At 39.2% G+C, this 24892-nt stretch overlaps 1 protein-coding gene across 2 annotated transcripts in view; it reads left to right on the forward strand.

Moving 5' to 3' along the window:
- pcdh11 (protocadherin 11) overlaps window positions 1-24892 on the forward strand; it is a 151824-nt gene that overhangs the window by 52912 nt on the left and 74020 nt on the right. For both annotated transcript variants that reach the window (XM_061725451.1, XM_061725452.1), the window contains one exon: window positions 9671-9730. In XM_061725451.1, the coding sequence (XP_061581435.1) occupies window positions 9671-9730 (60 nt within the window). The remainder of the gene's footprint in view (window positions 1-9670; window positions 9731-24892) is intronic.

Below are 24892 nucleotides of genomic sequence, written 5' to 3' on the forward strand. Positions count from 1 at the left end.
AACCTCAAATATCTCTGCAGATACTAGCTTAGACACCAAAAGTCAAATGTTTTATCATTAAGAAACTACATTATGAGACTTGACAGACTGAAATAGATTGTTGCAAAAGCTAGTTTGACAAAATGCTCTGGACAAAGTGTTGACTTAAAATAGTAGCTTTCCAAAATAGCTTAATAACATCCTGTTATTCACAAGGAGCATGGATTCATCATGTGAGTTGTTTCCTCTCTTAGCGCAGCTTTTCACAACCATGCTCCAGCAGCCTATTGCTGCTTGGGCAAAAAGTCTTCCCTCTGAGGTTTATTGCAACCAATGAGATTATTTCTGCTTGCATAGCAGCTCTGTCTCTGATAAATGTTTGTGTAGCTAAACCCCCCATCTGTCTACATGTCCAGGTTCATGTGTGGCCCTAACTCCCATGACTGGGGTTTGGTTGAGGTCTCTCTGCCTGTTACTAGTGTGGAACACATGCCTGGCACAACCAAGGCCATGGGGGGAATGGCACACAGCTGGTTTGATTGGACTATGGCCTTAATCGCCCATGTCCCTGCCATCAGTGCTCAAGGAGCAGTCACACACATGTTAACTGTGCTCATACAAGGGAAACTGATTGGAGCCTTCTAGATTTATTCTCATTTTAATACTGAATTGTGTTCAGACAGATGAAAGGCTGCTATTGCTATGTGAGATGGGTATCAGTGCATAAATAGAAAGGTTTGGCTAGTATTCAATGAACTGCCATGGGGTCTCAATTCTCAGACAAACGAATGGGTTTATTTTCAGAGAGCTGATTGTTGGGAACAAAATGGTGGGTGGGTTTCTTTTTTCCATTCTTTTCTTTTTTGCCAAGATAAGTACATCTGCCACCATGGAAATGCCATTAGCCATGCATAGTTTAATCACTGTTGAAACACAGGGGTCTGGAAGGTCGATATTTAGCATCTCAGCCTAAAAAGGAGTAGGCTGCTCATCAAAACAGCTTCTTAATCACAACTGGACATGCTAAAGAATGAAAAGCATCTCTTTGCTAAACTGTTTTACAAATAATATTTTAACATTTGTTCTTTAAATATGTTTTCACATTAGTCTTTGTGACCCTCTTTTGTGAAAAGGGCAACATTTCCTTATTATGAAGCTCAAGTACTTGAGTAATTTAACATGATGACATGATGTTTACTTTAATTTATCAAAGGAAAGTTTTCCCTGACCATGAAAAACAATCATTGACAATGTGGAGCTAATATAAATTTAAATACACTTAATGCTCTGCTCACCCGATTATAGAAAGAACTGCTGTAGTAAATTGGGTAACTAGCTGATAAGCCTAATAGCAAAGCAGCATCCAAGCATTTGAATGGGGACATTAATGGTTGTTTAAAATGGCAATAATGAAGTGGTGACAGTCATGTTCTGTTGCCTCTTGCTCTTCAAAGGACTGTAAAGGACTAGGTAGGGAAGCAGCACTGTAAGTTCATCAAAACATATTGAACACTATAACTATGAACCCAAAAAAGAAAGCCTTAGCCTCATTTTAGCAAAATTGTGTCTTTATATTAAGAGCAGCTCACAGACATGCAGAGTAATACGGAGTGAACACTCAAGTAGACACTCTTAATCTCTCTGACACACACATTTGAATGCACATGCACACTTGCTCACAAAATCCACAAACAAGCGCAAATGCAGTGCACAACCACAAAGAGAATGTCCCCACAAAGTAGATGAGCTCCATTCTGTGTCGAATCGAAAGCATCTGCAAAGCCAGTTCCCTCTCGACCGTGGAGGCGTGCATCAGCCGGCAGAAGCGCCGGCTCGGTGTCCCAGGGTGGCTCGCGTAACACTTGGCCTGCTCCCTTGCCACTGCTTGGATCAGAAAGGCCCACTGCTATCATCCGGGCGTTGGCAACGGCAAGGCCAGGCTTAGAATGACAAATTGGTTAGAGGGAGTGAGTGACGAGAGCAGGCCAAGAAATATACTTTGAACAGAGAAATGCATTCTGCGTTTCGACAAGCACGGCACATTATATGGTCAAGTGCAGAAGCCTGACTCCCACCATGTGGACTGATCCAGATCCCAAAGACATTTAAATGAGGCGAGGCTCTCTCATCAAGACAATGCCAAAGTATTTATCTTAGAAAGTCACCCAAAATATGACTGGATTAGAGAGCTTTTCAGCATGAAGTCTCTCGTCTCGTGGCCCAAATTTGTATTAAAACTGTTCCTTCTCAACAAAGTATAAAAAAACATTTGTTGTGTTGGTTTCTTTTCTCATATTTTAGATGTAGACAGCTTATTTATATTCACACATTTCTAAACAGACACACTGTATGATTATCTCCAACTTAATCATGGGGACCTCTGTCCCTAATGTACAAATTGGTGCATTTAAATTTTTTTTTTAGATAATTACAGAAATAGCCAAAAAAAAGAAAGATTGTTGTGGTCGGTACACTGATGGTTGCATGATGGATGAATTATCACTTCGGAAAGAGCTTAATTCACAACCTCAACAATCTGAATGATTTTTTCCCACCACTGTCATATTGACCATGGTTATTTCTAAATAGTCATATGTATATGCAGTACTTTTTAAAGATGTGGTCTTTAATCAAAGGTTTTTTGTTTATTATTGAGGAAGAGCTACAAAAAAAAACGAGATTCACATCAGTCGATTGCTGACCGGCAAAAATAAGAGAGACCACTTCACGCTTGTTCCCTTGTCTCCACACTGGCTTCCAATTAGGATTGATTTTAAAATCTTATTGTTTGTTTTTACAGTGTGGTGTGGCCTCGCTCCTTACCTTGCAGAACTGTTAACTGTCTACTCGCTGAGGAGGGCTCTTAGGTCTGCTGAGGCCCTGCTGTTCCGAGATGCCGTTACAAACCAAAGGAGACCGTGCTTTTGCAAAAGCTGCTCCAAAGTTGTGAAGTAATGTACATTACATTACTACATTACATTTTCCTCCAGTTCGGGGGCTTTTAAATCTGCACTGAAAACCCATCTTTTCTTACTGGCTTTTAACTAAGTTTAACTTTGTATCCGCATTACATTTTTGCAATTTTATCGTAAGCGATGTATTTTATCCATTTTCTTTTCTCATGTTGTTTTGTACTTGTTATAATGTTATGTATTGTATCTGTACAGCACTTTGGCCAACTTTGCTTGCTTTAAATGTGCCTTTATAAATAAACTTGACTTGACTTGACATCACACGTATTCTCACTTGGTACTATAACATCCATAGTTGTGCCACATGTATGGCTTGACTCATTCTTTTAATTAGACAACTGACCTTGTGTTTAAGCACAGGAAGGGAATATGTTCCTTGAACAAAGTATGCACAGCTCTATTTTCTCTTAACGTGTTACCTTACGAGGCAAAACAATTAACAAGCAATTTACTCTGTGGCAAATTGGTGCCATGTTGAGCAGTGAATGTGACACTTTTACAGATCTGTAGATTTCATGTTGTGTTCTTTATGTTTGTGAGCAATATTTTTCAAACTTGCTCGTGGTTATTCCGATGCCAGCAGTTTCTTTCATATTGCGTGTGGCACTTTCTTATGTTAATTCCTGGTCAAACACTGAGGTGGAAACTGTGGAGCCTCAGCTCACTGCAGAGACCGCCTTGGCTCTGACTGGACTCGCTGTGAATTATAAATCGACTTCCAAACACATTATCTGGAAGTGTTAGTCTGACTTTCAGTTTACTATGCATTCAGGCAGACTAACATGTTTATATCTATTGTAAAAGTCTGGTTCTACTAAGACCTAGACAATAATAATATTTTTCGAAGACTGCGTAAATGTAAACGGGCTGAATGTGTAAGAAAGACACTGTTAAGAAGGCATACCCAACAGTGAGCTGCAGCTCTATTTTTTTTATCTTTTCTATCAAAACAGCAACAGCTTTTTTTCTTGTGTACCTTTTTCTTTAGGTCCATAAAACTTACTGAAAGGATGGATGTAGCAGCAGCATTCCATAGGCAATAAAAACAATATTAAGCTTCTTCGTGATATTATAGATTATTAAAAAAAATCCCCAAAGAATGAAATCCTGCTCAAGTTAATCCACACAAATATTATATTGGTAAAAACAATCCATGGTAGTAGACGCTGCTCAAAAATCACAAAGGGAAGAAAAATAAAATCTCCATTAAATGGAGACTGGCAAAAGAGTCAATATGATTGTAATCTACATGAGTTTTGCAGAAAACATTTTTAAATTCCACACATTAATTTCACATAAATGCAACATAATAAAATCTAAGTCTCTCTATATGTTATTTATCAGTTTATAAATTAATAATAAATCATAATTAGCAATTACCCCATTTCAAGTCTGGGAGATTCACTCACCATGTGGTGGGGTTGTTTCAAACACAGCAGCTTAGTATGCTTTAATTATGTCATTTTTCCTCAGGCTTGTTGGTATCTTGGTCAAATTCAAGCTTGTGTGAACCTCCAGGACTCCTTCCCATGTAAATGAGGGCCCTCTCTCTTGCCAAAGCAACCATGACATTGCACTGGTGCAATGCAAGGTCTGCAAATAAGTCATGTCAGGAGCATACGCAAGAAAATGGGTTGTGACCCTCTTGAATTCCCTTTCTCAGCACCTCTAGAATTTAGTTTAACGTTTCAGAGTATTTTACTTTTGTTGTCAAATTGCTTTGCAAATGAGGCCCACCCCTGGCACAGTTTCAAAGAGCTTGTGCTATATGTACAGCTTCCTTCAGGCACTTGTTTCTGAACATTCATCATTCGGTATGCATATGCACAGTTCTGCACAAAGCTCACATGGAAGACTAGATAAACATGCGAAGCTGGGAGGAAGATAGAAGGCGGTATGCTTATGTCTTGTCAGCCCGTCTGTATGTTGATTTTCTGTTCCTGAGCTTGACTGACATGGTCTATCTAATAACATGGCAGGTAGACAGCATGAATGCCTTGTAGGGACCTACCCATTAAAATGATATTCAATCATTTCTTGATGGGCTTTTTTTTTTTTTTGCCTAAAACCACGCCTTATAATGATTCACGGTTCGAGTCCCATCCACATTGAAATGTTGTGTTGCTTGAAGCCACATCAAAATAATTGTTTTGATACGTTCCATTTTCCATTTTACGTTCCTCTCCTATCCTGTCACAATGTGGCTGCATTAGAAGCATGACAAGATCATTATAAAAGTGTAGCAGTGTTGTTCGCTGAAAGGTGGAAAGTAAACATATTTAAAAATCTTAAATGTGTGTATGTGATTTCTCATGAATGGGATTTTATTTACTCAAAGAAAACTCAAGCTTTATTTACCATATCAGGCTCATACAAGGTGATCTGAGATCTGTCAGACCCAGAAGACGCACGCCCCCAATAGATCAGCACAGAAAACACAGCTCATTTTCTTCTGATTTGGAAATCAGATTTCATATTGTACACGTTCATTTCTGCACCACTCAAACTCCCAACTCCAAAGATATTAAAACATTCATTGCGAACATTATATAAGACTCTGAGACCCTAAATTGGATGAATAGATTTTCATCAGTATCAAGCTTCAGCCACAAGTATTCTCATTTTGCATGTTACATACAGTACAGTGCTGGTATATAATAACTTTTCATTTTAATTTTGAGCCCCCCCACAACACACAAAAACACACATATACATACATATATATATATATATATATATATATATATATATATATATATATATATATATATATATATATATATATATATATGGCTGTATGTTTTTTTTTATACTTGTTACAATCTTTTCTTTCACTGTCTGTCAAGAAGTATTTTCATGCTGCAAATAACCACCAAGCAAGGGGGAAATCCATGGAGAGATAGAGATAGAAGGCAAGAAAAAGAGAATATATTTAGTGCTATGTGCGGCAGATCAAAAACATAGCAGTCACATGATCAAAGGCATTTGATAATCCTTGAACTACATTGCTCTTTTAATCCTAGTCAGGGAACTATATTTCATTGGGTAGGGTGATGGGGGGGTTGGGACAGTGTTGGGGTGTCAAACACTGCTAGAAAAGCAGTAACTAGCTGGCAGAAATGCAGTTTACTCAATGTAGTGCAGTCTTTTGGAGGGGAGCTGGGGAAGATGACAGTATAAAGCCTCCTTGTATGTGTGGGAAATGGAGGCTGAGCTGATAGGGCTGGAAATACAAATGTGCCTCAAGTCCCTGTCCACTCACCAGTGAATGGTGCTCTTGTTTTCTTTTTGTTTTGTTTAGTTTTTTCTTTCTTCTTCTTCATGGGGGTTGCATCTTGGGGAGGTTGGCTCAGCTAATGTGACTAGACTACTATGTATTACATCCGGGATGTAGGGAAAAAGCACAAAAAACATTTGGGATAGTATGTCTTACAAGGAAGTTGGTTTCCTTATCACTTTTACTTGGCTCCGAAGATTAATCTAAATGTATTTTAGAGAAGATAAATAGGACCCTGGCTATTTGTGGGTTGTAACACCTCTTTTGTAAAGGATATCAAAGACAAAACCAATAGCAAAGAATATGTTTTACCAAATCAGCATTTCCCTAAGAATTTACATGAAGAAACATCAAGTTCCAGTTATCTTCTCATTTCCTCAGAAAATTATTTTTGTTATATTTCAAAGTATTGTACTCTCTGGGCCTGATCAAATTACAGAACCACCTCAAACATTCTGACAATACAGAAACATCAACATGCGGTGTAATCCTAAACCCTCTGTTGCAAGCCTTGTCAATAGTGTTTCTCCATCAGAGGCAAAATGTCCCTGGCCAAAGTTGAAAAATTGAAGTTGTTTTTTTTCCCTCCTTTTTGAGCTTTTCCATTTCTGGTTTCATAATTGAAGAAAATGTCTTCTGTACCTTCTGTATGAATATATGAATGAGAGATGTTTTTTTCACAAAGGCTGCTTGGATCCCACAATGATATAACCCTAATCACCAATAATTACCTTATACATATGTGACTTAGATAGAGATTATGCTACAGAAGGCGGTGGCGTGAATGAGAAGTAAAATTTGCCTTATTAAAATGACTCTGCACACTCACACGCACACGCACACACACACACACACACACACACACACACACACACACACACACACACACACACACACACACACACACACACACACACACACACACACACACACACACACACACACACACACACACACACACACACATACACATAGACACACACGCAATGCCTTTGTGTGTTATTTGATTATCTGTGACTGGCATCAAACAAATAGGCTTCCTTATTCCAAGCAGCACATAGGACTTTTGTCCACATTAAAATATCAGTTACAGTCTCATTTGAAGGAATATTTGCTTACTTTTAGGAAGCGTCGTCTAGCTGCAGCGATCTTCCTTCCCAGCTATCGGTAAAAACCAGCCAAAATAACTTTGGACTCCCATCCCAGTGGGACGACTGCGTATCGTTTTACTGCGCTATGTCACGCATCAGCATCGATGAAACTAGATCACAGAGCTCCACTGGGTGTCTTGATAGAGGCGACTGACTCAAAGAAGTAATTATGGAAAAGAAAGTGAGAGCGTGACCAAGTAAGAGAGCAAATAAAGAAAATCTTGGACAGTTTTGTAAAAGCAACTTGGAATCCAGCCTTGTTAGGGGACACAAAAAGTTAGAAATTGCAGAAGTTCCTTTGTGTAGCTTTAAATGAAATATGACACAGTGTGCACTAAGGGTTTTTGGGAACGTATTTGTTAACTACTTGCATTTGTTGAAGGTACATTCAAGAGTTATTATAATCAGTATTTTTATACTATTTATAGATTGTAAGGAGTGTGCGTGTTCATTTGTGACTAAACTGCATTGAGGCAGTTGTCAGTTAGAATGGAAACTCTGTTTGCAGCCAAACGGGAACAGGAATAACTGGGTATAGATAATGGATGCACAGATGGATAGATAGAAGCTCTTATTCAGTTCCATGGAAGCAGAGGCCATGAACTCACCTCCTTTTGCATCTGTTGACAGGAGTCATACAAACTATAAACAAGAGGGCAGTGACTGGACAGAGATGACATTTTGATCAAATAATAGACCAAGGCTATTTTAACTCCATAATGTTCCTTTTATACTGCCTTATTGGTATTTTTTTCTTTCACTTTAAAGTACTTACTCAATCAAACTCTTCATAACTTCCTATTTTAGGCTGAGTTTAAATAAATTCTTTAAGAAAATGTCACATTTTCTGCTCTATGATTATCTTTTAACAGTGATCCTAAGTGGCAAAGTTAATTTGAATTTACACTAGAACCATTTATGTGAGGTTTTTAAGGCTTCCGGTGTCTTTACTTCTCCTTGAATCTTAACTGATAGCACAATGAAAGATATTATGTGTGTTGTAAAAAGACACAGTAACTTTGTATTTAATTGGACTACTATCACCTTTAAAAAAAAAAAAAAAGAAATCTCTACTTATATCAAGAATACACAGAGCAGTCTGTACGTCACCATTTCAGAAACAGTGCTTGGCGCCAAGGTCAGTTAGCATCCTCCCCTGGGTGAAAATCTTCAACATTCAGGAAACATGCAAAATCAATTTCATTCCCCTCTCCCCAAAGAAAATGATTTGGTTTTATTTGTCACATCAATTAAGATATCATGGCGATCACTGCTACTCACTCTATAGGGGAAATTTTGTCTTCTAATTCCATCATCCCAGCAAGTCCCATGTATTCATTTATATTTCAAGACACAGTGTTTACGCTGCAGTGAAAGCCTGGCTGATTTTTCTCCTTCAGTGCCTTGGCCAGTGAGGTGTTCTCCTTTTTAGATGCAATGAAATATAGATGTTAAGAGTCTGGAGAGTTGAGTGTCTCATCTGTCCTGGTGATACCATAAGGCAGGCATTAATAGTGTCACGGAGCAGCAGACATACCACAGGCACATACCTGGATATGAGGATATAACTGAAAGCACCTGCCTGGAAATCAACAGAGCCTTCCCAGGGGGCAGACCCTTTGGTAGATTTCCAAAGAAGTTTGTGAGTCCATCACATCCCTGCTGGGTTTGCTTCACTGATTGCTCTTTTTAGTCCTCGTCCAGGTCAGCTCAAGATGGCTTGTGTTCTTTCTTTATTTATTTTTTTTCTTTATGGTGGCATTGCTAGTATGCAAATACTTTGGATCTTTGCATAATCACAAACAGCGGGACCATCTGTTGTTGGCTTGTTGACTTACCTTGTATCTGCTTTTTAATGGTGTATTTTCGTGTCTGAGTGATGTATTGCTGTATTAACAATGTGATAATCATTTAACCTCAAAAACCGCAATCAGGCATGTGTGCAAAAGTCCGAACATATGTTCAGTGAAATCGTCTGACAAAGAAGGATTTATAATCATCGTGGAGAGATAGAGACAAGGAGAAACTGGAAAACAAAACAAAATGCAACACTATTTCCTTTCACATGATGCACAATAAGAACTATGCTGTGAAGATAAAGATTTAAAATGTGACTGTCAACAAAAGCTTTGGTCTAGGATTAGTCAGAGAGTTTCTGAACCCCTCTGAAATATATTACAAAAACACTAATAACAAGGACCAGAAAATAAGCTGGAACCTCTGTCACTAAAGATTTGCAGGGAGATGTCCTCCACTGAAAACATGTGTCTGATAATGTGTTTTTCTTGTAGAACCAGAGCCAGACACCAGAGAAGTCTTTTAACTCACCGACCCCCATTTGTCCTCATAAGGTAAGCAGCTTGCTTGATTTCTGGCAACGGAAAAACAGCATTAAAGGAAAAGATTTTTAGAATCCAATGCTAATGCAGCTCGTCTTCCCATTTCTTTGCAAAGAAACAGGAAGGTGTTTGTTTATCTAGACCCCGCTCATCTTTTCTTCATGTCTCACATTCTCTACGATTATCATTTTTAAAATTCCAAAAGGATCATTTAAATGAATTTGTTCATCATTGATTATAAAATAAATAGTTTTCATTTGAAATCAAAAGTTCCTTTGTTTTCATGCTGCTCCTCTCTCTGTTCTGTTAATAATTTATACTTACAGTATTTAACAGGAGGTGAGAAGGGCAGATTTATACAATGCTAATTGGGTTTTAACATGCACAGTCAAAATTATTACTCCACTCTGATGGTATCAAGTCATTTCAGCACACCGACTAAAGTAACTCTCTCCTTCAACCGCTACTCCCAGTGCACGCCTCTTGCAAATGTGAGAATGTGCTATGCAGTGAAATTCACACAATTTCAGTTCACTTAGCACCAAACGTGTCAAAAATGCCTGCGTCCCTTTTCCAGATGAATGGTTATGATGAAGAGTGGGTTATTACAAGAGTGGACCCTGGTAAAAGGAACCCGATGGATGGAAGCTGTCTAACAGCCTGTCATCAAGTGTTCAAAGCCTAACATTGCTCTACAGCCCTAATGCACACCAAGCTGTCTAAAATTACTCTGGCTGCATTCAAATCTGCAGGCAGTTGTGGGACAGTACGTGCTAACGACGTGCATAGGCCCTCCCCCTGGTGTGTCGATAAGAAATCACAGGGAAGGCAATCAAGTTCAGAATGGATGCCTGTCGGTGCAAAACAGAAGTGTATGTCCTTCACATAGTGCCTGAACTTTGAGCATCCCAGTAACCCTCATGTAGCTGCTTTCTTGGAGTTGGAGCATTCAGGGCTGAACGTGTGAAACTGTGTATTTGGGGCAAAAACTGTGTAGCTTTGTTTCCTAAACCAAACCAGTTTAATTACTTAGGCAAACTGCAAACAAGAGATAAACTAGGATGTCCAAGGTGCTATTAAGCGATGAAGAAATGCCACTAATACCACAGCCATTGTGACATCACGTCAAACTGAAGGCATAATTATATTAAAAAAAAAAACTGTACTGGTTCAAACAAACAATAGTTTGACTTTGACACCTTAGACATGACAACTGATTTAAATATGTTACTTTACAGTTGAAACTGATTGATTAAAATAGATAAATGTAAGACAGGACATCAGTTCCAGAGCTCTCAAAAGTCCTGCTTCATCTGTTATATTTTGTGTCTCTACATTTTTCTCTGACGTGTTCTCTTGCTGTTGTCACACAGCTGATCGGGTCGATATAATGGGGGAACAGCGTGGATTGGCGGATGGTTTTATTCACGTTTTAGCTGTTAGTAGCGGAACATAATCTCACTCCAGTCAGCTCGCATTAGTCTCCGTGATCCGCCCCAGCCCAATATGTGCAGTGAATGCAATGGGCCAGCTGGGGTAATTTAGTATGTCAGTCAGCTCAGGAGGCTGGTAAAATGAGTGAATGGTTGAATATGATTTATATGTAAAGAGTATTCTGATTATAAAGGCTCTCAGAATAGAATATCCTCTGTCTTTTTAAACTTCTCTTCATCTGCATTGTATGCATCCCCCAGATAGACGGTGAAATGAACAGAGGGCTTTTAAACTGACTACACTGTGATTATATTAAGAGTGTGAGAGTGAGAGAGCGAGGAAAGGGGGGTGTGTGTGGTGCCCGAGCACTAAGTATATATAATTGCTTCTTGACACATTGGCCAAATTCTGCATTGCCAGGATCTGAGCGAAGATGATTAACGGCTGTCCAAGTGGGTGGGCACAGCAGGTCGTTCGGGGTCTTCGGTTTCCATAGCGATCCCAGTCTTAAGGCCACATATTGCATAGCGAATATCCCCAAGGTCTGCACATTGTTAAACTACAATTATATATCACATCAAGAGCATCGTCTGTCCACTGCAGATTCTCATATTCATCTGCCAAACATTTTCCACCATTTATCGATTTTTTAATTTTTTTTGGACTTCATTTTCACTTCCTTATATGGTGCTCTCTTGCTTCCATGAAAATAAAGACTGGATTCACCTCAGATCATCTTTAAAGTACAAGATTAAGAATAAGGAGTTGAGGGCAAAATCACATTTTTGACAGAAGGCCTCAGGCAATAGAAAATTATGCCAGCTTTTCACAGGGTTGTCCTTCATTGATATAGATCACAGTTTGTCTTTTTTGCATGACAGAAGGCCAAAAACCCCAAAACAACTTATTAGTGATGCAGACATAAATGACGGCTTTCTAGACAACACTAGAATCAAATATATAACACAGGTGCTTTGGTTTCATTTGCTATTTGGGATGCCATTTTCCTGCTTATACAATTATATATGAATATATAGGTTTATGTACCCTTTCAAAAGTATGTGTATACAAATTAAACAGCAACATTTAAACAGGGGACAGATGGAGAGGACACGGGGTGGGGTGGGATCACGCACCTCTGACAACATGGGGCCTGCGCTGCACCTTGTTCCTGCCAGCTCTGAAATCGCTACGGTAAACTTAAGCCATACGACTCCGGGATGTCATTTCACAGTTTTGCTCTCACCACATTTCACAGTTTGGTTTTCCATAAAAAGAAAATCTCTTGTGAAATCCTACATAATGTAAAAGTTTGGTGATGAACATGCTCAACAGACGCCTTGTCTTTTGAAGCACTTCATCCTATGAAGTTAAATGAATGTAAACTCACTGGTGGTCACGGATAAAATGCTTAACAGATCCTGTGTGCGGCAGGATTTTTAAGCCAAGAAACGGCCACTGAAGACACACATCTTAGTGATGATTCATTCATTCTGTGTAATAAAAGAAAATCCCTCCAGCATCCAAACAAGAGGCTTGTCATGCAGCAATTAAGCTTTGTTATAAGCATCAAGCAGACTATGGGTGGTTAGTGAGGCATCCTCACGAACATGCAGATCCACATTCATTTCCTTTCACATGCAAGTGCATTGACATACAAATTCGTTCATTCAACTCCTGTCTTTTACGCATGCACACACATACGCACGGCTCATCTGAGGTAAATGTGATCTCAGAAGACAGGCAGGAACAACCCACGGCTCCACTGAGGTGCCCGGGGTAACATTGGTGGCCATCGTCAAAGAAATAATGCTGTGTGACTGAAAAAAAGACAATCCAAAAGGTCATTCGTGACCTCTGGGACCAGTAGTGCGCAGCATCTGTCACTAGCAAACACCACATGTCTGTGTCAAATAGGAAAAGGTATATGGTGCAGTCTGCCTGCCATGTTATAAAGGCAGTCAGGCCTATATTATATTTCAACCTACCTAGCATAAGTGTCAGAGCTGCATTAACAGGCCTCTGCAGTGTTCTGACCTATCAGCAGACCATCCAACATGCTGAATGGATGACCACATGGATGATTTGAAACTGGCCCGTACATGGTGAAAATGTAAGAACTTTAAATATATACACTTTTTAAGGTCACACATGGAATATTGTATGATTAAATTGACATCAGTGCCCAAGCTGTGGTAACCTTCTGAAAAAAGACTGCACGTATTTGGTGTGTACATCAACAACATAATCATTTGAAATGTTTACTATTAAATAACAGATGCGACTGCTACAGTAAGATGCTATGTTCAGAGAATGAATGTCTTTTTTACATCTTAAAACATATGGTTGGAATAACATTAATATCAGCTTGCACTATTATGCAGTGTTATACCTAAAATGGTAATGAGGTAATTCTCAGGAGGGTGACTAATAATGTGCTCCTCCAGGTTTGATGTAATCTCTCTAGTCACACCATTTCCGCAACAATGGTTAATGGCATCAAAACTTCAGAGCAAAATTGATGAAGGAATATATATATATATATATATATTGCATGTTTCCCTCTAAGTCAGTGTACAATGCTCATGTATCTGCATCAAACCACACCTCCATGTGGAACAAATCAATAATATTCCATTTCTAACCAAATTCCTCTTTTTGAATGGTGAAATCCAATCTTCATGGACACACTGACAAATTGGATATTCTGCCGGGTGCTTTAGAAAGAGAAAGAGAAACACAGAGACGACATGACACGTTGTCTCTGTGTTTCTGCTTCAAAATATACACCACGCACGTTAGGCGGAGAAAATGCCTATCTCGCAAATTTCCTTCTGAATTCATTTAAAATGTAAACGAGGCAGAGTTGCACAGTACATTTCCCAGCTCTCCTGCTCTGTCGGCTGACTCTCTCGCTCTCTCTCTCGCTGGCTGTCCTCCCCCTCTCACGTGCCACAGCATATCTCGTCCCCACATCCAGCTAAACCAATCAGGGATTTGAGGGCCTCACTTCCAATCAATTACCACCCAAATCAGCTCAGAGGCCTTTGATATAGAATCATTTGTCAAATCAGGAGAGATAGCTGGGGGCAGGTACCCCTGTGCCATAGGCCACATCCATGTGGAAATCTCTGCTCAGGGTGGGCTCTCCTGACGCTCCCCAACCTATTAGTGGAAGTCATTGTGTGCTCCAGGACTGCAGTCCAGCCTGGGTTGCTAATACATAAGCATCTTAGCCCGTCCAGAGGATAATACCAAACCTGAGAGTCTGCCAGAGTTGGGGCTATTTTTAAGTCTGGAAAAGGGTTTTTTAGGTCTTCTTAAGGCTGCAGGAAGGGTACCAAAAGGTACAGAATTATCACATATGACCTCTTGTGGCAAAATATACCTTGGTGCCTGAGTATGCTCACTCAAGCAGTGAACTGAGTCATAAACATCATGTTTTTTTAATAAGATATTTGAAGAGAAAATATCCAAATTATGCAAATCTAAAGGGGGCGGCATTAAAGTCATAAAAATATGTTTTCTCATAAGCAATATGAACTTCTGACAGCTGAGGAGGAGGTACAGTGATGGATTAATTCAGCTATTCAGTAATGAAATGCCACTGCATTTATCTGAATGTTTTTATGTAACTAACGTGATGCTTCATTATTTTATGGTATTAAACAGAAATTACACATTTCATGACTAATTCCATTTTGAGCACAAAGAAGGTACAGATGAGCTTTAGGTCTACGTTAGATGCCGTTGCATATAAACATACATTACAGTTCCTCTTTACAAAAGAAAATACATTTTGTTTTGAAAAGCAGAATCTTTATCTAAGTATAACACACAAATGAAGATACTGTGAATTACCAGAAAGATCCAAAACATCATCACAAAGTGGAAAAAAAGCTAGTTTTTAATTTTAATTCCTTTATTGTTTCTGTATTTTTTATGTCCACCTTTTATTTTATTTTATTTTTATATCCTCCTGAAGATCGATGATACCTCTTGCGTAAAGCTGTGGAGAAATTCAGATGATTCGTTCAATATGCTCTTTGATCTAAGGGCTTCGTTGCGCTACCATTCACTTATGATATTCAGGTATTCTATCGGATTCTAGTTAGGGGAAATATTCAACCAGGCCATCCTTTTTTCTTTTTTTTTTCCATGTACAATTCCCAGTGTGTTTGAAAATATTGTAAGTTGGAAAATCCTCCAGTTGAGTTCTGCAATCAGTTGGTTATTTTATGATTAACAGTTGTCTTGTCTTAAGCACTTTCTGAGCACTTTTGAATGAACATGGATTTAAGCACTTTATCGTTAATTAAGGACAACCACAATATTTTATGTTACTGCTAATGGAAATATTGCAATGCCACATAACCACTGTGGCAGCTGAAGGGTATGTAGCCTGCTGATGTTTACTAACTTTTCCCAATCAGGACATGGATTTTGTAATCCTGTCAAATTCTGCAAAGGCGGTATTTGGTATTTTCAAAAATATACAATAAAAATAAATGAGCGCTTGTTTGAAGGTGATGAGGCACTTTTCCACTAGTGGTAGATTTTTCAGGGAGGGCCGTTTGTGCGTGTCTCCATTACCAGAAACAGCCCTGTAAAAAAGGCCTTCAGGAACATTTACGGTGCAAAAAATGGGCCTGTAACAGGAGAGATACTCAGGTTGGCCAACAGTAACCTCCTGGCAGGGAGTTTCAGCTGATCCGGATTTCTAAATTACATTCAGCACTCTATTGTGAACATATATCCACGTTTGGATCTTGTGTGGCGCTATGGTGCAAAGGAGACACGTCAGCTGAAGGGGCAGAGGAGACGGTCGGCCCTGTTAAGCCTGAATTATGGTTCTGCGTTAATCCTACAGTAGGGTACGTGGCTACGCGGGACGCTCTCCGTAGCCTACGCCAGCCTGACGTGCACCTCCCAAAAAATATAACTACGTGTCGATCCAACGTAGCCCGAGAGGGCTGTGATTGGTTTGCTTGGTAGCAACGCATTTCCGATTCCGGTTTGTGAAGCAGTAGTGGACTTTCAGTGCTCTTTTCTTCGTGTGTGTGTGATTTTTTTTTACTTTGATTGTTTTGGTTTTTTGCACAGTAGTTGTTCTTATCTCTTTAATTCACTGTGACCGGAAAAACCGGAAGCTAAACAAAAGTATCAACTAGCACTCTGGGGGGTATTGCACCGCCGCGAAATGGGGTGACGGAGAAGTCCGAAGGGTTCACGACGGCGTCACGGCAACGGCGTATGCTCTGCGTTGGTTTAACGCGGAACCTTAATTCAGGCTTTAGAGGTTTCTGTCTGTCTGGTTTACCCTGTGTCTACCGCTAGTGGAAACAAACTTTTGGTGGCCCTAAAGGAAACTCTATCACCACTGAGCAGAAGATGTTGATTGTTTGTTTTTTGAACGATGTGTTGCATTTGCATTTGAAAGCCACACTTAGTAGCATTACTGTTTCTGACCACATGGGGCAGCACATGATAACAAAGTTCATGCGTCAGCCCCAGTGTAATAGTTTTAGTGGTATAAAGTGATATCATGACATGCCAGAATATTCCAACCCATTAGCACTGTTGCTAACACACACTGTGTATGCAACTATCCCCACCCCATGTGGTCAGAAGCAGTATTTGAACAAAGAGTGGCTGTAAAGGCAATACACTCATTTGCAGGCTTTTAAAATATTTTAACTTCATGTAACACAAAGCAGTGTATTAGGAAAATAGCAATTTCTGTTCCACTTGACAAAATATTTGATTATTAATGGTAAGCATCATCTAACTCTCGAGATCTTCCATTCCTGCTAATGCATAAACACCCAAAGTGGAATATGCTCATATGCTGTAAAAGCTCATGTGAAAACAATGCTTAAAAGACCAAACCCCAAAAGGACAGTGACATTTTATCCTGTTAACTTAAATGTCTTGGTTCATCAATTTGTTTGCAGAAAAATGTCTCTTACTAAAGAGAGGGCAGGGAAATCTGATGCAGAAAAATTCTAAATTTGCTGCCTGAACAAGCACATCATGTTGTATTAGTAAGGCTGAAAGTTAAGGCATGTTAACTTAGCACTGTTGCCTCAAAGCTAGAATGTACCTAGTTCAAATCCTGACATTTCTATGAGGAGCTTGCTTGTTCTCCCTGTGTGGCTTTTCTGTGGGCACTCCAGCTCCCTCCCTCAGTCCAAAAACATGCATGTTTGGCTAATCTGTGATTCGGATTTGCCCGCAGCAGGGAGAGTGTGGAGCGTGTGTGTTTTCGTGTCTGTATGTGGCCCTGCGATGGATTGGTGACCTCTCCAGAGTGTACGCCTGACTTTTGCTTGAAGAGAGCTGGGATAGGCTCCAGCAGACCCCCGTGACTCTGAATAGGAAGAAGTCTAGGAAGCCTAGGTGACGGATGGGATAGCTTTCCATGAAAATACAAGAGCAAAATTATTTAGTTTTTCTTATTCTAGAAAAGTACAAATTCTAACATGCCAATAAATATCCCTAACATTCCCTTTTTAAACCTATTGTTGAGGCCAGCTATTGTCATAAGGGTATTTACCACACAAGACACTTAAACCGTAGAGATGACAATGATTGGAAAGTAATTACCTTTGGACTGATAACTAATATTGTAATTTGTTTCAGTGGCTATAGGTACTCGCATTTTGGAGTCTGAACTTGTCCATCTTTTGTATGCATCAGATTTAAAAAAAAAAAAGGTTTTTCTTAAACTTCAATCATACCTTTGTAGTAAGATGAAGCAAATTTTAATCTTTCAACATTTTAGTCATATTGCGCAGGGCTGCTCGCAGCCTTGAGGACAAGATCCCTGAATTTAACGGAAACAGAACTGGTATCCTCAGGCGATCTGGCTCGTCAGAACTGAAGTAGAATAATAAAGAACAGAATGTACAAATACAAACCTCTGAAGTATAAATTGTTAAAGTTACGGATGAAGCATTAATCATAAAACACTGAAGAATCATGGTTATCATTTATACAGTTATAAGGATATGTAAGAAACCTTCTTTTTATGATTTTATTCATGAGCAAAGTTTGGTTCGATGCCTCCCTGTATACTTGCTGTCCAATTTTTTTCCTCCCCGCTATTATAAATCAGTGCAGTTTTGTGAGATGACAAGGAAGCGGCCCTCGGTTCTTTGTGCAAGAATGAGAAAAGAGCTTTACACTGTTTGATTCACATTCTTTTAGAAAATGTTTTCAGATCAACACAGACAACTGTGAGTCTGGCGAAGAGAACAAAGACTGGCCAGATTAGAAATGAAAAATAAAAGATGGATGAAAAAAAAGAGAAAAAAACCCTCAGCCTACCATGACCGTGAGCGCAAACAACCTCAGTGACCGTTTAGACATCTGCAAACACATTCTACCCAGAGCTGTATTTTAGCAAAAATCAACATAATCATCAGCAGGCTGCATTCACGGAGAGCCTAGTGGGTGTATTGTCAGTTCTCCAGTTTCACAATTTGCAGCCATCATACAAGCAACACTTTGCTTGCATGTGCTAATCATGCGGCATTTTTTATTCATGTTAATATGTCAAGTGTTTTCTTAAGTGATGTAAGGAGGAGAATAAACTTGTATTTTTAAACATCTATTTTTTTGCATCTAGACTTCTAAAGACTCAGACATCATGGTTAAATTAACATCCTTTGCCATAAATATTCCACAAACAAACCTATGAGATCACTGTTCAGACAGACGTCGGGGTCGTCGCTAATTTTTTCCTTGATTGCAAAGGCTGAGACGTTAAACCTTTTTTTTGACATACAGTATTTTGTAACTGCTGATCTTTTTTTCCTCATCAGACAGAAATGACAAATATACAATTTTGTAATAACGTTAAAAGATAATAGCAGGATATTGCAGTTCGGGAATGATTACAAGCATGCAGATTCTCTGGCCAAGAACAAGCTTTCCTTGCTCAGGATATTTTTTCTCACTTCTCTTTTTTTTTTTTTTTGATATTTCACACTGGCATAGTCCTTTGAGATGCAAGTCATACTGAGAGAATTTGACTCTGCATGCTAAAAAGGCATAAATACAAGGAAAATAAAACATAACCAACACATGACCTTATTATACTCAGTACGTGCTATGTAGAAGAAATATTGCCTTTATTTGTCATTATTACCACCTGCTATTACTGTGAGTGGGAGGAATATCAATTTGACATAGAGGGCCTCAAAATGTTAAGGACCCCCCCCCAGACACACACACACACACGCACACGCACACGCACACGCACACGCACACACACACACACACACACACTCCACCTTTGTGTGAGACACGTCCCTGCTGTTCCGAGTGGGCAGATATAGCCGTGTTTTACTACTTATGGATATTCAATGGAAGGGCACAGAGTGGGTCTTGCTGTAATAAGGCATTTAGCAATGCAGAGTAGCACTGTGCACTGTGAGAACATATGTTAATGCACTTGGCTGTGGCCAGAGACACAGCAAGGGGTTTGGGAAACGAAAAACACATGGGACTGGCCCTCCTGGAGCATCCATTTGCCTTGCACATAGATATTAATATGACTGGTGTTCAGTGGTGGAAGAGAAGGGGAAATTACTCTGGCAGCGAAGGGAAGTTTGTTTTGGAGATGGAGCCCAGTCGAGAGAGGCAGGCTGGTGAGGAAGCACAGCTTTGTGCTAGGTAGCTTTTTAATTACAACAGTGTCACACTGCTAAATGGCTGCAAATCCACAAGAACAAAAATTGAAAACAGCAAGATATTAATGAGGATGTGAGCCTTGTCTGAAGGTGTATCCGTGTCCATTTTTAAGAACTGACAGCGTATAGTAAATATGCCTAATAAAGTGGTGCGTACACTTACCTCCTTATTAGGTATACCAGGTGTACTAAAGTGGCCAGTGAATGTATGTAGCTACAGAACAGATGACGATTCATATTTTAACAGAAGTGTAAAAAAACTAGTACTTCTGCCCTGCATCCATGGGATTTCACTGACATCAGGCTGCAACTTCTGTTTTCCATCCTGTGTAACAGTCGCCGTCTTCAAAGACGATATATTGACATGTCTGTTCTCCAGCTTTTAATACCATCTACCTTGGAAAAAGTACACGTGCTGCCTCAAACCGATGGCATCTGAAGATCTACATCATCCCCAGCAGTTTTGTAAAACAACATAACAAAGACATACTCTGCATGGCACAATCAACTGACACCAAACTTCTTATCATTTGATGGCATTTTTCAGCACGCCAGAAAATATATGGATGTCAAAGTGTGAAAAATACAATAAGGCCTTAAGAGCAGAAGTTAAACTGGAAACATTGATACGTAGTTCATTTTATCTGGAGTCTTTCTCTTCTCGCGTTCTACGCAAGCGAGGTTGATGTTGGTTGTGAACACGAACGGACGCGAACACAGGCTCAAACAGCAAGTATATTCGCCCCTTAACACTGCTGTGGGATGGCATTCCATTCTTCAACCAGCACTTGCCGCAAGTCAACCAATGTGGTTGTTTCGGTGACTCTGTCACGAACAGCACGCCTAAGCTGATCCGACAATGGGACAGGCTCCAATCGCATACTACCCTAAACAGGCATTAAAGAAAAAAAACTGCATCAAGAACTACAAGTGAGTCACCAAATGTACCTTCTTAAGGTCTGGGATGTACTTTCTGAAAGTTAGTTGGGCGTGCAGGACATTTAGATACATTCGATATGTTGTTGAAACAATGGCAATACCTAAACTACAACATTTCAAATTTGTCCTATAATGACACTTGGAGTTGAATGTGACTACAGTGACACAACAAGCAGGGGGTCAGCCCCTCCACAGTCAAACCAGACGTACACTACCATGTCAACATAACCCTTCAAAGTCAATACAGCCTACACAAAATCAATTGTTTTACATACAAAATTGATTTCACATCCATATGAATGTGTACATTCTCAATAATCCAGGTCTTGGTAATTGGTAATTCTCAAATGATTAAATAGTGTGTAACTGGACACCTTTTTTTCTATTCTCAAGAAAAAAGGCATTTTGTTGCAAATATATTCAAGCCCTTGAGGATTTCACATCCACCAAAAAGTAATATTTAGTCATTCCTATATGTAAAGCATCTCTACCAATGACATGCTATTGTCACCTGAGGTGATGATTTCATTTCAACCATCTAATCCAGCACTTAGTATAATTATTGACATAGATGGACCCTTTAAAGGGCACTTAGAAGTAGAAGCAATACCAATGTAATTAACATAATTACTGGTTTAAAAGTTATCTGATGTTTGTTCATGCATATTGTATCTGTGCATGATGCTGGAGACTAAATAGTGGACTCCAAATGTACATTTTTTTGGTTGGAGGCTCATTGCTCCATGGTCTTGAATGAGCGTATACATTAATAAAATGTGTAGAATGACAATACATGTCTTATTTGTGAGAAGTTATTTAGACCCTTGTTAGAATGCACCTATATTATGTTTAAGAAAACGTGCAGAAAAGAGACCTCTAGTGATTGATGTCAACATTTTTAGGGTGTTGCAGTTGCGGTCTAGTTAACGTTCAGCTGCAACATGGTTTAAGAGCTTACAAGACTTTCTTATATCACATGTGTATTTAATACTGGGTCATATGCAGTATATATTAACTGTATGCAAAATTTAATCTCTTAAATGTCAAAAATTTGAAATTTGAGTAGAAGATGTACAGCAGCAGACAAAGCCTCTCCTAAATCAGGCCTGTCAACATTTAAGCCAAGAGAATTTTGTTATTCTCAGAGCCATTAATAAAGTATTATCACTTCTTGTTGTCAGGTTCTCATTGAAATTTATAACGAGGCCATAGTCATTTGGATTTTTAATGTTTCAAAAGTTTCTTTGTGAAATCTTTATGCCTGTGGTAACGTGGAGAATACCAGTGAATGCATGACGAAACCCAGACCACGTCTGCTGAATGACACTGCAGCCATCAACCGTGTTTTTAAATCTAACACAGAAGCAAGTCCCTCTTTGCAAGCGATCAGTTCCACAAATGTTTAGGGAATCATTAATCAGTATCATCAGTGTGTTTCATGTTTGTCAGTGAATGACAGTGAGTCTGGGGTTTTCTTTCAAACATGAGCTTGTGATTCAGTATGTCACTGCACATCACAATCTATGGACAATGCTCCTGTCAGTCTCAATGAAGGAAACTGTCAGATGTTTGGTGGGAGACAGATCAAAGAGAAGAACAATTCACATTACTACGGAAACTTGATAATGACTTTTTGACACATCAATGAGGCTCCCTGTTGTCTTGTCCAATGTTCTTCCTCGACAGTACGTTTAGTGACCATCAGGCAGCTTCTAGTTAATGCAGCTTTCTTCACAGACGGTGAGTCAAGCTGTTGTGAGTCATGATGCAGGCAACCAGGACATGCAGACAGGCCTGCATAGTTCAGTAGTTCCTGGCAACCCGAAAATGTAGGTTACTCACATGTGTCATCCACAGATAAACATGTTTTAATGTCATTCCAGGCAGTTTTTTTCCCCCTGTTATTATTCTATTATCCCCGAGTGAGTGGACAAATCTTTAGCTTATTTTACAACTGGCTCAGAAAATGGCTCTGCATTTCTGTGTCCAGACTGTATGATTACTTTTAGAATGATGTATGAACTGATTAGACTAGAAGACAAAGAATTCTACTTTATTTTTTAACCTTTAAACAAAATCTGCCCACAATTATATATTGTTAGAAAGAAGTTGATAGCAATATGTTTTCCAAATCAATGTTTGTTTTTCTTCCTCAAGTTATTATTATTTATTCTATAAAGCAAGGTTTTTGGGGAAAATGGTCTCAGGAATTCAGGTATAAAACATGACCCAGCCATTTTAACGTTATTGATCTTTCTCTGGTTGTATGTTTGAGCAGAAGCAGCATCTTGGCTAAAATATGCAAAGTAAGCTAATGCAAAAACTGTCTCTGAAATGTTTCTTTAATATTTATTTCCTTAATAAGATAATTATTATCTGAATGGCAGCAAATTTAAAAGATTTAGAGTCTTTATAATGAGGTCTTGACACTTGGCAGCCATCCTGCTAACACCCATGGGTAGTAGCGCCAATGAGACACGTCCTATCTAAATGTACGGAAAAGTATCCAAAACTGCAAATTCCTTGACTTTCATTTGTAAAATCATCAGAAAATCAGATGAAAACCATCTTTCTTCTTTTATTTTTCTCTTTTACTTGTAATTTGCCAATGCACAGAGAAAACATTGGTCTTTTCCAAACCCTTACCAAGTAATTTAGGGGCCTATACCCAACAGTGAGTGAAGCTAAATTAATAAAGGAAAACTAGAATTTTACCCAGCCTAACACCTCGTAAGAATTTGATGGTTGCTTTTTATAATGAAATATACTGCTGCGTGTCACAGAAGCATTGACGCAGCAGTGCCAAAGGGCAACTCAGAAACCCTTTGATTTAACCTGCAGTATCTGACAGCATAATAATAGGGGAAGGGGATGCTTTCTCCGCTCCACTATTGTGGCGGATGCCATACAAACATCAGCTTTGGCATTGTAGAATTCTCCTGGTATATTTAGGGCCCGAGCACTACAGTGCGAAGGCCCTATTGTATCTTTCTGTTTTGGAATTGCAGTTTTTCACAGTTCTGTTCAGAATTTTAAAACCAAGTGGATTGCTCCTTCCGTATGGTGTCTCTGAAGATAGTACATACAATCTGGCAAGGCTTCATTTTACAAAGACAGAAAACAGTATGTGTTGTGGCGTGAGAGTGATGCATTTAACCCACACCAACATCGAGCAAGCTGTCTAAGTATTGTGTGTAAAACTGTAACAGGATAATGCCAGTTTCTGCCAATGTTGGAGCTGGCAGCGGGAAAAAAGAATATGGTAATGTTTATTGTTTCAGCTAACCTGCGTAACAGTAGCAGTATAAATGTTGGGCATTGCGACAATAATGTGCAGGATAAACCTAAAACACAAAAGTGAAAGCTTACATCTTCAAACATTAGCCAAGGTGAACATGTCCAGGGTGTATCTCTAAGTACTGGTGCTAAGAAAGAGCCCACCGTTTATCTGTGCAGAGCAACGGATGCTGGGTATTATTGGAAACAAATGGAAGCTTGACTACAAGCAGAAAAAAAAATGCCCTGTGTCTGCCAGGGCTCGGTATATTTATGATAGTCTTGCCTCTATAAATACAACATTATTGCTGAGCAGGTGCAACCCTTCATTCTGTTTTTTTAGAAGGGAGTTTTCTTGCAAGATAATGTGTCATCATTTCAAGATGGTTCCAGGAAATTACTTTGCTTTCCTCCAGTGGTCTGTACACTCCCCAGATCACAGCCTAATAAAACACTTTAGCGATGAGGTGAAGTGGAATGTTCACAGCATATGTGCTGCCGAAAAACTGCAAAAAACTCTGATGTCATGTCGGTATAGATTAAAACCCTCATGTAACGTCTTTGGGACCCGGCTGAATCAATCGCTCAAAAAGCAAAGTTAAAAGAGGGCCCTACATGGCATTACTAAGGTCTATGCAGTAAAACTGTCAGTGAATGTATTTACAATACAGCTAAAGGGCTACTTTTCAGTCAGAGAATTCTGGCTGAAATATTCATTCCGTTTGCTTGGCTTCTTAACACAGACACCATGACATCCAGAATTTGCATAGTGGTAAAGATCAATGTAGCTCTGGGAGGCTGCTGTGACACTTATTCAAAACAGCTCCCC

Source organism: Cololabis saira, chromosome 7 (assembly GCF_033807715.1).
Source record: "Cololabis saira isolate AMF1-May2022 chromosome 7, fColSai1.1, whole genome shotgun sequence".
Classification (NCBI taxonomy): domain Eukaryota; kingdom Metazoa; phylum Chordata; class Actinopteri; order Beloniformes; family Belonidae; genus Cololabis; species Cololabis saira.